At 41.5% G+C, this 17978-nt stretch overlaps 1 protein-coding gene across 3 annotated transcripts in view; it reads right to left on the reverse strand.

Annotated features, from left to right (window-relative positions):
* ebf1a (EBF transcription factor 1a) overlaps window positions 1-17978 on the reverse strand; it is a 481697-nt gene that overhangs the window by 150432 nt on the left and 313287 nt on the right. For all 3 annotated transcript variants that reach the window (XM_063053691.1, XM_063053692.1, XM_063053690.1), the window contains exon 10: window positions 16976-17102. In XM_063053691.1, coding sequence (XP_062909761.1) covers window positions 16976-17102 — 127 coding nt within the window. The remainder of the gene's footprint in view (window positions 1-16975; window positions 17103-17978) is intronic.

Here is a 17978-nt window from a genome sequence, read left to right on the forward strand (position 1 = left end):
TAAATGGGAGAATGGATCAGCTCATGATAAAATGGCAGAGCAGACTCGATGGACCGAATGGCCGACTTCTGCTCCTTTGTCTTATGGTCTTACGGACATTTACTGGCGATATTAAATCTGATCCTTTTCCTTCTTCCTATTTCCTCCTTTCACATTTCTCCCATTTCTACTCTATTTGCAAGTTTTTGCCTATTCACTTAAGCTGTCTATATTTTTATTTTGATCAGAATGCTTGATAGATTATTGTCACTTTTACAATAACAATGATCGATAAATGAAAATTATTTCCTTTTTAATGCTCTTGATAAGTTATTACGACTTAACATATAACGTGCTGGAGGGAATACAGAGCAGATTCATCAGAAAATTGCCTGGAATAGAGGACTTTAGTAATGGGGAGAGATTGGACAGGGACAGGCCGGCCTAATTTTCCCCAGCATGAAGGAGGCTGAAGGATAACTTGAATGGCAATCAGAATCAGGTTTATTATCATTAACTTACAGTATGTCAAGAAATTTGTGTTTTACGGCAGCTGTACGGGGCAATACTCTAAAGCAATTACTATAAGTTATAATATGAAATCTAAAAACTAAATAAGTTGTGCAAAAAGGGGGCCAAATGTTCATGGGTTCATGGACTACTCAGAAATCTGATGGTGGAGGGGAAGAACCTGTTCCTGAAACACAAATGTGTGTCTTCAGGCTCTTGCAAATCCTCTCTGATTGTAATGAGAAGAGGGCAAGTCCTGGGTGATGAGGGGCCTTAATGATGGATGCCAGCTTCTTGAGGCATTGCCTTTTGAAGAGGTCCTCAATGGTGGGGAGGCTATTGCCCATGATGCTTCTGGGTGAGTTTACAATCCTCTGCAGGTTTTCTCTTTTGATCCTAAAATGAGATGAAGGAGTTTTAAAGGGGAACTGAGGTGCTTTTTTTTAACATAGAGAGTGGTTCATACTTGGAACACTGCCAGAGGAGGTGGTAAAATCAGACTCAATCTTTACACTTAAATAGATGCTTAAATAGGCAAGGTGTAGAAGGAAGTGCTGACACATAGGGCTACTATAGACAGACAAAAAGGTTGACAAGGACATGGGGAGGGGAGAGGTGAAGCCCATTCTGTGCTGTACAATTCTATAACTCCATTGAGTTACATTGATGTGGTCCCAACTGATTCTGACTCTGTCCAACTTTAATCCAGGGAGATTTCCACAATCTCAGAGGGATACCCCTTTCACTATTTTCCAAGCCTATTTTGTTCCATCAATCCCTGCTTAGAGGTTGGGATGAGATCACCGAGGTACAAGGGATGTGCCAAATAGCCTCATTCCATGCCCTATAGTCCTTGCAGAGTCTAGTCCGTAGTCTACCACTCCATTATTATTTTGTCTTTTTATCTCTCCTTCCCTCTATAACTCTTCAACAGTTTCAAGTCATTAGCTAATATTTAAGGCAGAAGCTGATAGATTCTTGATTAGTCAGGGAATGAAGGGATATGAGGAGAAGGTAGGAGACTGGGGCTGAGAGAGAAAATGGATCAGCCGTGATGAAATGGGGGAGCAGACTCGATGAGCCAAATGGCCTAATTCTGCTCCTATATCTTATGGTCTTATAGTCTATGCAAAATAATAAGCCAGGTGGTAACATTTTAACAAGCATATGCATAAAGTAATTCCAGAATCAGAATCTGGTTTAATCACAGTCTTACATGACATGAACTTTATTGTTTCACAGTAGCAGTACAGTGCGAGACATAAAATTGCTATAAATTACAAAATAAACAACAGTGCCAAAGAAGTAACAATGAGGTAGTGTTAATGGTTTCAAGGACTATTCAGAACTCTGATGGCAGAGGGGAGGAAGATTTCCCTAATCATTGAGTGTGGGTTGAGTGATGGAAGTCGCCTTCTTGAGGCACTGCCTCTTGATGGTGGGTATGGCTGTGCCTGTGACAGATCCGGCTGGGTCTACAACACCCTGCGTTCTCTGCGATTCTGTGCACTGGAGCCTCTATGCCAGGCTGTAATGCAACCAGAAGGCTCTCCACTTTACATCCACAGAAATTTGCAAACGTCTTTGGTGACATACCAAAGCTTCTCAGACTCCTAATGAGGTCGAGCTGCTGGCATGCCTACATGATTTTATCAATGCATTAGGCCCAAGAACATAATGCTGCTCAGCCTTTCCACTCCCGACTCCTCAATAAGGATTGTTCTTCCTGAGCTGTGCAGCGCAAAAAAAAACCTTCAGCCACCATATCCCCTTCCCAGACATCCCACCTCTCCCAGAAGTTGCAGGAGTCTCCCACATATTGATAGTGGCTCCCTGACGCCTGGAAATTATATACAATATCCTAGAAATCGATTTTTTGAGAGGGAGAGGGAGAGAGAGAGCGAGCATCCTGATTGGTCTCTGTTCGTGCTAAGTAGACCTGTGGACGGGCTTTACAGTCAAACTCAAAAATAATGACAGTGTTGCTCACTGCACTATTTGCAACAGTGACTTTTCTATTGCCCATGGTGGGTTAAAATGTACAAGACAAGTTGAGGTGAGTTTAACAGGTGTCATTCGTTCATTAGCATAGCTAACGTTATTTAAACTAACACTCACAACACGCTGGAGGAACTCAGCAGGTCAGGCAGCATCCGTGGAAATGATCAGTCAACGTTTCAGGCCGGAACCCTTCATGAGTCCTGATGAAGGGTTCCGGCCCGAAACGTTGACTGATCATTTCCACGGATGCTGCCCGACCTGCTGAGTTCCTCCAGCATGTTGTGCGTGTTGCTTTGACCCCAGCATCTGCAGAATATTTTGTGTTTGCTATTTAAACTAGCTGGCTAGCTGCTAAGGAGCTACACTATTGATGTCCTACGTGATGAGGCCAAACTCCCTGTAGACTTGTTTAAAGTTGTAATAGAATAAACATGATAATATAAGTACATATTTTAATGTCGCATTTTCTGCATATACCCAACTTGGTTTACAGATTAGACAAAATCACTAAACAAAGTATTACATACTCCCTTGGAGGTCGACCGGGAGCGGGGTGGGGATATGGGGTTGCGGGGGGTGGGGGTGCTACCTCCCTGAAATGAGTTTTTGCAGGATGGGATGTCTGCCTTCCTAAAATCCACAATCAATACCTTGTTCCTGATTACACTGATGGCAAGGTTATCGTTGCAATACCACTCGAACAGCCGATCTGTCTCACTCCTATATACCTCTTCACCATCTGAGACTTTACCAACAACAGTGATGTCATCTGCAAATTTGTGGGTGGCATTTGAACTATGCTTAGCCACACAGTCATGAGTGCAGAGAATAGAGAAGTGGGCTAAGCACACATCCTTGAGGTGTGGATATGTTGAATGTCAGCAAGGAGAAGATGTCATTACCGATCTGTACTATTTATAGTATAAACACTGTTTTACAGAATATCCACGAATTTCTCAAGTTTAGTCATAGTAAGCACATGGATGCCACTGACTTATTTAGGAAAACGTTGTTTTACGTTTACAGCAGAATTTTAACAAGCACACGTGTGCAATTTGCAATAGGGAGACTGTAGTCAGCTGTGAGTAATGAGGTGCTAACCTGACCTGCAGAGGGGACAATAACAGGTGAGAACTGGGCCATTAATCTGCTGCTTAATTGTGCATGGAAAAAAGTACGTTTAAAACAAGCTTTGCCCTATCATTACAAATTAACAGAAGTCTCTCCCACAGGAGTCAATAAGGAAATTTTGTTTACGTTTGAAAGGAGATTTAAATTTCAAGAGGTTTTTATTGTTAAAACTCATTTTTAAAAAAGGCTTTTTTTCCCAATGTTTTCCTCTTCCTCAGGTAAAGGTCCCAAACAACAATTCTTCCCACCCAAACCATGATTCAAGCAGCACACAAAGAGCAGGAGGAATTTGACAGATGAGTCAGTATCCATGGAGAGAATGGACAGTCAGTGTTTTGAGTCGAGGCAGTTTGGACTGAAAGACAGAGGAGGGACAGCCAGTAGAAACAGGTGGAGCACCAGCTTGTAGGTGATAGGTGGATCCAGTTGAGAAGAGGATGAGGAGGGGAGAGTGGAAATTGTCCCAAACACTAGAAGGTGACACAGGTCTGCAGACAATAGATGCTGCAAGGAAGGAAAGGTAGAGCATTGAATCAAAGAAGGGGAAGGGCAGATGGGGAGGGAAACCAGTGGGAGAAGTGTCTGGGTGATGAACAGATGAGAGGATGGAGAACAGGGAAGAAAAAGCTGATCTGGCATAGGAAAAAGTGGGTAGATCAAGAGGAGAGAGAAAATTGACAGAGGGGGTTTCCAGACGCTGGAAAATCCAGTCAGGTTGTAGATTACCCAGGTGGAATATGAGGTGCTGTTCCTCTAATTTATGTTTAGCCTCACTTTGACAGCCAAGGAAGCCAGAGACAGGCATGTCAATGTGGGAATGGGGAGGAAAGTTAAAATTCCTAGCAAGTGGGAGCTCCAGATGACCACAGAAGACAGAGTGCAAGTGCTTGGAAATTAATTCACCCAGTCTGTGTCCATTTGTGCAAGATTAGAACACAGTGGCAAGTAGGGAGGGGAAAATCATCATCAAGCCTCCTTGTGTGATTTATGAAGAGTCAACAGGAGCTCGGACTTCATGCTGAATTCCTTTGCTCTTGACTACACAAACGTTGAAACTGATGTGGTTAGAGAATAGAATTTAATAAAGTTTCTGGTCTTTATGGATTGGTGCTACAACATGTGGCATTTCACGGAGGATTCTGTGAAGCCAACAATGATAAAAACACAGGAAGATAGGAGCAGGAGTGGGCTACTTGACCCTACAAACCTGCCCTGCCATTGAATGTGATCATCACTGAACTGCCCCCAAGCCTCAACTCCCCTCCAATGGCTTCATGCATATGAACCACCTGGACTTCCTTCTGGATATACAGGTTTGGTATTGCAACTGCTCTGAGTTATACAGCTCTCGTTACATGCACATGCAGTTCAACTCCTTGAGTGATTATGCAGAAAGTTTGAAGTTAATAACTCATCTCCTTCTACCTTAGGCCACAAACCTATCAATCACTCCTGCTTTGGACCACTTCCTGGAGGTCCAAGACGCCAACTTCTACAAAGAAGGGATCCGTATGCTCCACGACCGCTGGACTAAGTGTGTAAATGTAGGAGAGGGTTATGTTGAAAAATAAATGTGCTAGGTTTTCTAAAATTGACTCCTTCTACCTTAGGCCATGAACTTATCAATTACCCCTCGTACACTTCTTGCTACCTTGGAAAAACAATTAGACTAATCAAAGGTCCCTCCTAGCCCAGTCAATCTCTTCATCGCTCCCCTCCAATCACAGATGTAGAAGCTTGAGCAAACCCAAGGAGAGCTTTGATCCTCCTCTTATAAGTCGATTGAATGGATGTCTTTTATGATAAAGACAAACTGTTGATCTCATAATCTACCGAATAATGGCCTTGCCATTACGTCACTCATTAGCTGCACTGTATGCTTCCTATAAATGTAACTGTAGCACTGGACTCTGCATTCTGTTACTGCTTCTCCTTTGTACTCCCTCAGAATGCAGAAATGTTTTACAAATGATCTGTACAAATGGTTTGCGAAACTAATTTTTTCATTGTATCTCGGTATATGTGGCAATAATAAAGCAATACCAATATCAGTTGTCCTACTCTCCCACATGACACATACCTTTCAGTTGGATCTTTTGAAGAAACTACCCAATTCATCACACTTGAGTCACTAGACCACCAGAGGACTTGACAAAGAGAAATGTTCTGATTCATCAACAAAGGGTGATTGAGAAGTTCGTGGTCTACGGTAGAAGGATTCAATTTTAGAAAACCTAGCACATTTATTTTTCAACATAGTTCCCTCTTACATTTACACACTTAGTCCAGCAGTCATGGAGCACACGGATCTTGGACCTCCAGAAAGTGCCCACAGCAGGGATGATTGATAAGTTTGTGGCCTAAGGTAGAAGGAGATGAGTTATACAGCTATCATTACATGCACATGCAGTTCAGCTGTTTGAGTGATTATGCAGAAAGTTTGAAGTTAATAACTCATCTCCTTCTACCTTAGGCCACAAACTTATCAATCACCACTTTCAAACTTTCTGCAAAATCACTCAAAGAGTTGAACTACACGTGCATATAAAGAGAGCTGTACAACTCATCTCCTTCTACCTTAGGCCACGAACTTATCAATCACCCCTGCTGTGGGCACCTTCTGGAGGTCCAAGATCCCTATGCTTCATGACCACTGGACTAAGTGTGTAAATATAGGAGGGGACTATGTTGAAAAATAAATGTGCTAGGTTTTCTAAAATTGACTCCTTCTATCTTAGGCCACAAACTTATCAATCACCTCTCATATGACCAACACAATCTGAGGGTGTGGTGGGGCAGCCCCCATATGTCACCATGCTCCCGGCCCCAACATTACTAACCCTAATTTGAACGTGTTTGGAATGTGGAAGGAAACTGGAGCACCCAGAGGAAACCCACGTGGAACGTAAAACTTCCTTACAGACAGTTGCTAAATTGAACCTGAGTTGCTGGCATTGTAATTGTGTTATGCTAGCCACAACTTTACTGTGCCACCCAGAAGTTCAATTCAATTCAATTTGTTATAAAGGTATATACTGTTACTTATGTGACTGTGGTTAAACTCCAAAATGATGAATTGGCATTTAGTCACGACAAAGGAATATGCAGCAACTCTGATTTTCACTCCACTCTGGCAACTTCCTGCTGAAATTAAGACTGTTTAAGATCATAAGAAATAAGAGAAGGCAATGAGCTTGTTTGTAAGCCAGAGGGTTTCGCAAGTCTGTTAACCGTTCACTAAGGTCACGGCTGATCTTCCAAAAGCACTCCACTTTCCAGCACAACATCCATCTCCTTTAATTCTTCTAAAATCCAGAAAACTACTAAGAAGTAGTAGAAAAATCATGCTATCCACTATTTTTTTATAGTTTTACTTTACATTAGAAACTAAAGGGATAGGAGTTGGCCATTTTGGAAGTTTTGAAGGTGCTCAATGGCAGAGCTTCCTCAGCTGACTGGGTAGAGAATCCCAAACCCTCATTACCCTTTCATCGTTGTGCATTATGCAACAGGTTACATTGGTAGATCCATCTTCTCACACAGAGTTGACCATTTGGAGCTCAACCATACTGCGATTCAATGACTGAGGCTGGAGTGACCTTGGTTGTGAAATGGAGGTGATGTAGGTTGACTAGTATCCAGTAGACAAGTTCAGTCAAGTTTTGGGTGAGACACAGCTTTGTAATAGGAGATTGAGAAGTTGGGCCATGACGTTATTTTGCTTGACACCAATCAGCATTGACTTAAAGTGTCACAAGAATGCATTCCCAGCTTGACTCCTTGTCTCTGTAATTTGTAATGTAAACTAAAACATTTAGAAATTGGTGTATGGCATGACTTTTGTACTATTTCTTAATTTAGTTGGTTTCTTCAGGTTGTTATAGACTATGTAAAGAGAAAAGAAGTGGTGAGAAAGGAGTCTGAGGCATTTTTTTCCCTCGCAGGCTTTCTACTAATTCTGTAAAGATCGAAACTGTCAGGGCAATGTTGTAACAGATGCCGGAAGCAGCTCAGATGTAAGAATAATAGGAGCTGAACCTTTCAAGATTAGCTGTGCTTATAATTATTTTCTTACCTAAAAGTAGCAACAATCAAAAGGAAACTTACAGCATAGGAAGCCACAAAACTATCAGTATGCTGCCCAGTGTTGTGAGACACAGAAGGTGTTCAAGTTAAACAGATAACAGAACGTCAGAGCTAACCACACACACATCTGTAATGGATGTTATTTTTGCATTTTGTCTCTTTACTTCTGAGCTGGTCCCTGACACACACAACAACCTTCAAAGTGAATATATCAACCCCATGCCCTTCCATAGCTGTTGATCTCCAAACTTTCAACCATTCTGTAGAGATCCATTCAGGCCCTGTTTGCCACATAGTAACTGCCCTCACAGTGCTCACCTTGATCCTGTCCCCTTCAAGCCAACCATTTATCATCACGATTTGGCCATTTCACATTTCATTCTATTGCATCTGCCACTCATCCAGGAGCAATTTACAGTGGCCAGTTAACCTTCCAACCTGTAACCCTTGCAAAGTAGGAGGAAACTGGAGCACCCAGGAGAAACCCATGTGGTCACAAGAATATGTGAACTATATTCCAGTGTTCATGATCAAAACAATGCAATGAAATGGTGAGGCAGCAGCTCTTTTAGCACTACTACCCTTCTTCTATATCATCCTACTCTACAATACTAGAGCTCTTGTCCTTTTATCCTATACGCTCTGCAATCTCATGAAGACTGCCTACAAAAGGGCCCATGCAATTTCACCAATGCCAGCAACCATTTAATAGTTCACCAACTATAGGAAGCATCTTTCAAAAACTCAAGAACAGCTTCAACTGCTCTCCACAGTTCCAGCAGAGATTAAAGGACAGGAATTCAAAGAGGGATCCATAGATAACTCCTGTCCTCTCCTGTTCTGGATGTTTCATAGCATTGCAAACACTGCCCAATAAATGACCAGCAGAAATGGTGAATCATGCCAATGAAGCAAGCATCCCGCAGGTTATCATGGTTCAGTCCAAGACATAGCATAACCTATAATTGAGCCATCCATGCACACATCATCGAAGGTAACTTACAGAACTCTAGATCATCTTTTGCCTTCAGAACCTCTCTTTTGCTAGAATTGCCAACACCAGTTAGAATTTCTTCCTTAACAGGATTGTTCTCTTAACTGTCCCACCATTCAAATGCCTCATAAAAAACACTTCCACTAACTTTGGTTTCCTACTCTACTCTAACTTCTTTGCTTCCTTCCTAGTGTCCCAGCATCAGGAATATTAGTTTCCAAAGATTCGAACTTTTCCTTCCTGGCCCATGAGAGGTTAATCTACCTCAACTCTTACCGTGGTAATGTTACCTTGACTTGCAGTAGTGTTTCTTAGATGGGTAGGGTGTGGGGTGTGAAGAAATAAGTAGTCTGGCTTAATGCTCAGCAGCCCCGATGGAAACTGCGAGTAGCTGGCAAAAATTGGGTTCTGCACTGAACTCACATTCAGCAGAGTCAAGCAAAGTACAATGCGAGTGTGTGGTTGCCCAGCAGCTGAAGAAATGGAGCTTTAGGTTACACAGAATAGAATAGAAAGGGACCTTGTGAGCAAAATGATCTGTATTGCTCACTCCTCACACGGCTCTATGCATTGTTTCTCCTGTTCTGCCGTAGGATCAGTGGCCCAAAGCCCTAACTCTGTTTCCTGCTCCACAGGTACTGCCTGGTCTAATCAATGTTTCCAATACTCTCTCTTCTTCAATAACAATCTGCTGGAGGAACTCAGCAGACCAAGCAGCATCTGTAGGAAGAAAGGAACTGAAAGGAATTGTTGAAATGCTGCCAATTTTTTCTTCCCACAGATGCTGCTCCACCCAGCAGATAATTTCCTGCTCCAGGTTCAAGTATCAGCAGTTATATCTTTTTCTATTGCAGTTCTCCCCAAATCCCTCTATTCCATTTTCCCTCATCAACATCCCTGGCCCCAAAATCTATGATTCAAATCAGAACAGCTCCAACCTATGAATCCATTTTAAAGAGACACAGGGCTTTGACCCGAAACATTGACTGTCCTCTTTTCTCCACAGATGCTGCTCAACCCATTGAGTTCCTCCAGCAGATTGTATGTTGTTCCAGATTCCAGGATATCCACTCTCTTGTGCCTCCATATGAAAAAGTGGTTGAGTGGATACTTTAGGCCTTGTACTCGAGTGTGGAAATCTCTAGAGTTGTCCAGGAGTCTCTCATCATAAATACTTAAACTGCAAGCACTGTCACTCTTTAATTGTAAAGATACTGGAGATGGGCAGGTTGGTTATGGTGCTAAAATCCCTAGTAATACATCCCAGCAGTGTGGGCAGCCCCACTTCAGGCTGGTCTGGGAGTTCATTTGGCAAAATGGACACATACTTAGGAGCTCCAATATGATCAAACATTGGAATGAAAGGACTGAAACAAGGTAGAGTGGGACACCAAGTATTGCCAAGAGGATGAAATGTTAACCCAACTACATTGGTGATTTGAGACATAACTGAGGTGGTAATTACAACAAACAAAATTCTGGAAGAAAGCATGGATCAGGCAACAAGACAATTGACAGCCAATGCTTCGGGATGAAAACCTTTACCTAGACCCAAAGTGTCAACTGTCTATTTCCCTCCATAGATGTTACCTGACCTACTGAGTTCCTCCTTATTAGTCCAGGCTCCAACATCAGCAGTCTCTCATATTTCCTGAAAAGTTAACTGTTGGCTAACTTCATGGCAGTGAGGGAGAAACAGGTCCTGGTTATATCCATGATACTAAAATGTAATATCTCAGCCATTAATATCAACCAACTACATCTCCCCATTGAAGCTTAGAGGCTGAAGCCATCATTATGTACCATCACTCATCCTCCCTTCCTCTCCTGACCAGAGACTGATATTTGCAGTATTTAACACTATTTAACACTATCTTTTGATTTAAAACAACCCCCTAGCTTTGGCTCCATGCTAACAGAGATGCAGGTCTGCGTTGTGAAGCTCTGGAGCAAAAGTGCAAAGTCGTTCACAGTGAGGGAAGTTAAGACCATCTGGCTGGTATCTAAGACAGAGCCCTGTCTCCACTTCACTGGTTGGTAAGGGCACAGGGCACATGATCCTGAATGCAGCAAGTTAACTGGTGGGATCAGGTCATGTGTTGCATGTGTATGCTTATATTAAAAAATTGGGGGAATGTCACTCAGGTCAGCTTAAGAGGCAGTTTTCAGACAGATAGATAGCTGAAGGCCATATTTTGGCTAGCAACAATTAAAAATAATTTCTTCTGAATGAGACCTGGCCACAAGCAATGAAGCAACAGAAGCAGGCAGTTCCTACAGCCCAGGAAAGCACAGCTGACGGTACATTGAATCACTGTCTAAATAAAAGAACTGCCTTGTAGTTTGGTCCATTTCCCTCAATCATCTCCACTACTTTCCCCCCCCCCCCCAGTAAGGTCAAACGAACAAGCAATATTAAGTATTTAGTTGAAGGACTAAGGTCTATCCACTCTGAGAAAATACATAGCCACTGTGGTTTTATAATATGTTCCAGAACATTGCGTTCACTGTGGAACATTACAGAAGGAGAGAAGAAAAATAAAACACTCCAGTTTTTTGGAATGTTTCATGGAATGTGTTAGGTTCAGAACTTCCAATTGGTCTATTTCCTGTAGAACTATAATGAGGCTTGTTAAAAAAAATCAGAGTACAAACTGTGTGGGAGTTAAAACAAGTTCACATGGGAAATATGAATGACCTACACACAGACGTTGGATGGGTTTACTAAACAGCTAGTTAGCTTGTTATTCAAAACTTACAAGAGACCAATAAAGTCAATTAAAAAACAGCAGTCCACTGGGTCCAGATTACGACAGGATTTATGCTTCGTGTACTTCAGAGGCTAAAGATTTTACTATTAAATGGTACTATTTCCACAGCAGAAAGAGAGAAAAAAATTGTTTCTCAATTTTCCTTTTGCAAAAATGCTGACTATCTTCATTAAATGAATCAAAAATTGTTTGGGGAATTCTTGAACTCAGTGTGAAACCCCAGCTAAATGGCTTGTAACCATTTTCTCTAATTTGATGTTAGAATGATTGTACTACAAACAAATTTTTCTTCCACGGTCATGCTTATGATTTTTAATTAGGTACAACAACAATGTCAACACACAGCAGTCTGCCAGTGTTCACTGCCCCTATTAGAGTGGGGTAAATTGTGTGACCAATGCACTTCCCCTGCACCCATCACCACACAGTGCACACACTGTTGACAGTTCCGTAACTGACATTCTTCAGGATGCCAGAAGAAACCAGAAACAAACAAATTAGGCAAATCTGTTCCATACACAGCTAATATGGGGCACAATTAAGAAAGCTGCCTACACTTGAATTGACTGCCTCTGGGATTTCTTTTCAAGTGATGAAATTGAAATTATGTTAGAGAAGATGTGAGGTTTTGATAAATTTAAGATTTATACTTAGTTGCGCCCCTCCTTTCAAAAGGTGACCTTCTCCCTGGCTAATTGAGGTACCTTGCAGAACATTCACAGTATGTACACTGAAGTTGCTTTTGTAGGCTATTGCATAACAGTAGGAATCTCATCTAGGCTGGGTTCACCTTTAGCAACACACACAAAATACTGGAGGATCTTCATCAGAACCGATGAAGGGTCTCGGCCTGAAACGTTGGCTGTTTACTCTTCTCCATAGATACTGCCTGGCCTGCTGAGGTCCTTCAACGTTTTGTGTGTGTTGCTTGGATTTCCAGCAACTGCAGATTTTCTCATGTTTGTGACTGAGTTCGTCTTTAGTCCCGTCTTACATTCCAGACTGGGACCCTCCAGAAATTCTTAGGTTCAGCATCTCTCTGTCCCGGGAAAGCTGAGATGGTCTGCAGTACTGACCACTACCCCTATAGTATGGGCCAGGATTCTGAGTCTGATGGTTCAGATTCACATGGGGTAGATGGATTTCCATTCAGTCACCATGGGAAATCAGTGAGCAATCTAACCTCAATGAATAGTGATATTTTCTTAATGATTCTTGGAAAGATACTGTATAAATAGTATCAGCATTCCTAATAACATTTCTATCTGGGACTTTTACATAATCAACTTCAATTATTTTTATTTCTTTACTTATAGACATGGAAGTAGAAGGCTATTCAGCCCTTCAAGTCAGCTCTGTCATTCTATGCATGATGCAGAATCTCAGTGCCAAATGCCTGTTCTTTTATGCTCCCGTGCCTTTTGTATATGAAAATCTATTTACTTCTTTCTTAAGCATACTCAGGGACCAGACCTTCATATCACGCCATGGTAATGAATTCCAAATGTTCATTATCCTCTTTAGTGAATAAATTTCTCTTTATCTCAGTGCTAAAGGTCTTGCCCCTGCCCCATCCTGAGATTGTAACCCTTGGTCCCAAGAATCCCCAGAGAAGGGAAACATCATCCCTGCGTCCACCCTGCCAAGCCCTGCCAGGGTTTCGTACATTTCAATGAGATCCTCTTTGTTCCTCCGTTTCTAGTACACATTGGCCTCATCAGCCAGGTAGATCGGGTGTAAAGAAGGCACATGGCACACTTGCCTTTGTTGGTCGGATACTGGGTACAACAGTAAGTCAGGCTGCAGTTATATAAAACTTAGCTTAGGCCACATTTGAGAGTATTATGTAAAGCTTGGGCCACCTCATTACAAGAACGATAGGAAGCTTTGAAAATGGTCCAGAAGTTTACAGGGATTCTTAACAGATTAGAAGACAGAATCTATATTGGGTAAACTTCGGTTGTTCTCACTGGAGCAGAAGAGGGTGAAAGGAAATCTAATAAAAGTTTATAAAGTTCAGAGAGGTGCAAACAGCCAGAGTCTTTCCCTCGGGTAGAAATGTCAAATACTAGAGAGCATAGCTTTAAGATAAGAAGGGGAATGATTATAGGGCTGTGCAGAAGTGTTTTACACCAAGAGTGGTAGGTGGTGGAAGCAAATACAATTGTGACGTTTAAGAGACTTTTGCAAAGACACATGAATATGCAGGAAATGGAGGGATATGGACCAGATACAGGCAGAAAAGCCTTAGTTTAATTTGCCATTATGTTCAGTACAGATTAGTGGCACTGTTCCTATCCCTGTAACTGGATGGTAGCACTGTCATATGAGGAGGGATTTAGAATATAGAACCTTTGTTGCACTCCGTCCATTACCAATATATCCTTCTGTTAATAAAGGTTAAAGATTAGCTTTATTTGTCACATGTACATCGAAATATCAAAACATATAGCGCAAACAAAAGAAAATTTGCAAATGCTGGAGATCCAAGCAACACACACAAAATGCTGTAGCAACTCAGCAGGCCAGGCAGCATCTATGGAAAAAAAGTACAATCAACATTTTGGGTGGAGACCCTTCGGCATGAAACATATAGTGCGATGCATTGTTTATGTTAATGAAACACACAGCCCAAGGATGTGCCGGGGGCAACTGACAAGCAATACCATGCTTCCGGTGCCAACAACTTACTAACCCTAACCCTAACCCTTTAGGTAGGAAAACCATCAACCTGAAATGCTGAGTCCATGTCTCTATTCACGGATGCTGGCTGATCTACTAGGTATTTCCAGAATTTTCTGCTTTTATTACAGATTACACATGGAAGGGATTTCCTGCAGACTGTCGGTTATTAGACCAGGGTCCCTCTTGACTGATGAACTCCAAAGCATTATGAGGTCAGAAAAGGTTGAGTGTTTGAAGCTGCTCGCTGTCATTCTCCTTCTTTGTCCACTGTGCCTCGACATGGAACAAAAGTCTCACTGCAATCCAGACAGCAGCCTCTCAGACAAGATAAGACAAATAAAAAGGCAATCATGGAGGCAAAATGAAAATATATTTGACTATTACTTCCTGTAGTTGCACTGCTGACAGAATTCAACCAAATGTCAGAACGATTAAAATACTGTCATAAGTATAAAGGTGTCATTTTAATGTACTGAGAAATGAAAGATATGTTTTGAAATTTCTTTTAAAATGAATAAAATATATCAGAAGTCATTCAAACAGGCAAACAAAATGCGTTTGTTTAATTATAGACAGACTGATAAAATGCAAGGCACTGTGGGAAGGTTTCAGCAGTATTGTGGCTGCATTTAAAAATGTGAAAGACATAGACTGCGAATACTAAAAATGTTTGGGTGGAAATATTGTTCTCTCATTATTCATTGAAGAACAGTTTTCTTCTGGGCACTTTTCAAATGTATTTTATACTGCTTTAGAGAGATCATTCTCCTCCAAGACTTTACTAATTCACCTTGGCTTAGTGTACTGAAGAGGCACCTCACGTTCCAGAAAGCTGAGAAGGTGACCACTGTTGCATCAGCCCACATTTCGGTTTCACCTTCTCAACAACATTCCAGGTTTTCATTCAGCATCCCATGAACTGTAGCAGGCTCTCTATATATCTGACAACACTAACAACCACTATGACCAGGGCCAGCATGAAGAGCCCCTGCCTCTCCGTGGTGTGGGGGTCAGTTGCACCATGGGATGATGAGCAGGGTGAAGAGTAGCTGCACGTACTGAGTCCACATGGTGTCTCCTCCCCTGGACTTCCTTTCACCTCCCTCACAACCATTCCTGCAGCTTCTCCATGAAGATTGTGTGAAGGTTCATCAAGGCTCTAACACCTATTGCCTGTGTCACAGGATGACTGCCTTCCCTGCAGTAATGTTGTTGGGGAACTTCCAACTTTTTTTTATATAAAAAATGTCCTGGTTATTTTTGTGTGCCACCTGAGTCAGTGAGAGCCTGAGATACAGCACGCATGGAGGCCAATTTTAGGAACATCACATAATTAGTTAATCAGAATCACACACCGAGAATATGAATGACTTAGATGAAGACCAGCCAAGCCACTAATGGGAAATCCCCAGGCTGATTCATAAATGATGCAGAGAAGGTTATGGAGAAGTCACTTTCCTATGTGACCCAGGAAAGTGAAAATTTATATCTTCAGATCTGACAAATTTACTGCTTAGAAACAAGATTTGAATCATTTCTACATTGCCGCGTGAGAAGAACTCTCTACAGAACCAAGTGACTTTGCTTCATTTCTTCTCCTATATATATAGTTTCCTTGTATACATCATATTTGAAGTTCTTTCTGCCCGGGCCACCAAGCAGATTGCAAATGGCAAAAGTAGTACGTTTGATGAGTCTCCCAAACTTCAATTACATCATCAATTTAAAGTTGCTTGTCTAAAAACTTCAAAGATAATTAGGACACTGCATCAAACACCTTACAAAGTCCAATCAAAGACCATAATATAGGAGGACTTTCCTGTTTTCTAGCCTACAGTGTAAAGGTGGAGGAGATGGAGTTAAGTACCCAAGACTATTCAGAGCATTGTTAATCAGTTAACTAGATCTTTTCTTCACAGCTTTTGCCTCATGTATTTTCAGAGGTACCCAAAAATACAAATGGAGTTGCACTTGAATGCAAATGGAATGCAGTAAGTCACTTATGGAGGTCAACATAGTGGCTGTATCACTGTTGATTTCAAACCTGGACTGTGACTTGAGTGAGGGTGAGGGTGGGCATTGGGAGCAGATGGGAAGGGTGGCAACATATAGCTTAGGTGAAACCAATCAATTCCAAGCACCTCTAAGTGTAAAACTGATACAGCCAGAGGAAGGATTACATCCACAGAGAAAACAAGCTGAGACATTGGCTAAGTGATGTGTTTAGTTGACACTATTCAGAATAGTTACTGGAAAGGTAAAGTGGGAAAAGACAAGGCTAAGTACATCAGACAGGCCAACTAGTACAGCAGCTTTCTTTTAATGTTATCTACTCTTCACTCTCCCAGCATCCCTTAATCCAAGCAATTGACATTTCTATTAATGCCTGGATTTTTGCCGAACACCTTCCACTCTCACTTCTAACCGCTGAAGATATATTGCTGGGACTGGGCTTTGCCAGACTATTTACATGTATGGTGGCAGTCAAGGACAGGTTTATCGTTATCAAAATCCGAACAAGCACACATTCCAGTACGGGGTTTGGGAGAGAGTGGGGAAGGGGGCAAATCTAGGCTACACAGAGGGTGAAATAACTCTGTCTCTCTGGGTAAAATAGTATGAACCCAATGGGGACAAAATCATACAATGGAGCCATTGACAGAGTAATCTAATGGAGCAATTCAAATGTTAAAGGAAAAAACACTGGAAAATCTACCAAAGGGTACAAATGACTCCTAAAACCACAAAAGAAAGAAAGAAGTATCAGCCTTTCTACAGTCTCAATGAGCTTCAAAAAATCCAAGAGTTGGTTGCTTACCTGTGTAGATGAACCTGCCCGGGGTTCCTTTACAGAACTGTTTCGACTTGTAGGACAATGTGACTTCCACCACACCAGGGATGTGACGGGGAGGGGTCTGCACTCTAATTGCATGCGGGGTGATTAGCTGCAATAAAGCACAGTAAAAATGCCATCAACCTATCAAGTGATGTTCTTTAGCAGCACTTGACTGCCAAGTTTCAGTAAACAGGGTTTTTTCAAACCTGCAATAAACGTGTCACTGCCCTAATACTCTGCTGATAGAATGCACATTAAAATGTACTGACAAAGAGTATTAAAAGTGTTTTACAACACAGTTGTAAGGCAATTAACTTTGTATTTCCCTGGTCTGGCATGGCTTGGCTGATTTCCTACCTTGAACATAGCGAGCAACAGAAGTAAGGTTCATAAAAGTGTTTTATTGTAACTAGATAGTTATTTTAATATACATTTCTCAGATAACAAAAGGGGATGGAAAGGCATTTCTTTTCAGAGCAAAAGATGGTATTAACTTCACCCGTTTGTCTCTGACAGCGAATATTTGCTGTTGAAGAATTCCATTAACCTTTCTGGCAGATTATTCCAAACCCTGACTACAACATAATTGACACAATAGAATTAAGTAGAAGGTTCAGATATCATTTTGCACCTTGCCTGATGAACACTGTGTTCAATGGAATCAGTGTAAATTTATGTGCAAAATGGACAAGAAACTCAAATCCATACTGTTTGAAAACTGTTAGGATAAAATAAAGGCCAAAGCTTTACTATGTGTTGGTTATGTTCTGCCATCCTGTCAAGGCAATATTTATATAATAATAAAGGCCAGTTAAATTTGTGTTTAATATGTATCTTTGACTCACTGATCTCTCATGAACAAAAACAAAAATTGCAGAAATTGGAAGTAAAATCCAAATGCTGGAAATATTCAGCAGGTTGGGCAGTAACCACAGAGAGAGGCAATGCTATGTTTCAGGTAAATAGCCTGCTGAAATCTTTCTAA

This window comes from Mobula hypostoma, chromosome 7 (assembly GCF_963921235.1).
Source record: "Mobula hypostoma chromosome 7, sMobHyp1.1, whole genome shotgun sequence".
NCBI classification, from domain to species: domain Eukaryota; kingdom Metazoa; phylum Chordata; class Chondrichthyes; order Myliobatiformes; family Myliobatidae; genus Mobula; species Mobula hypostoma.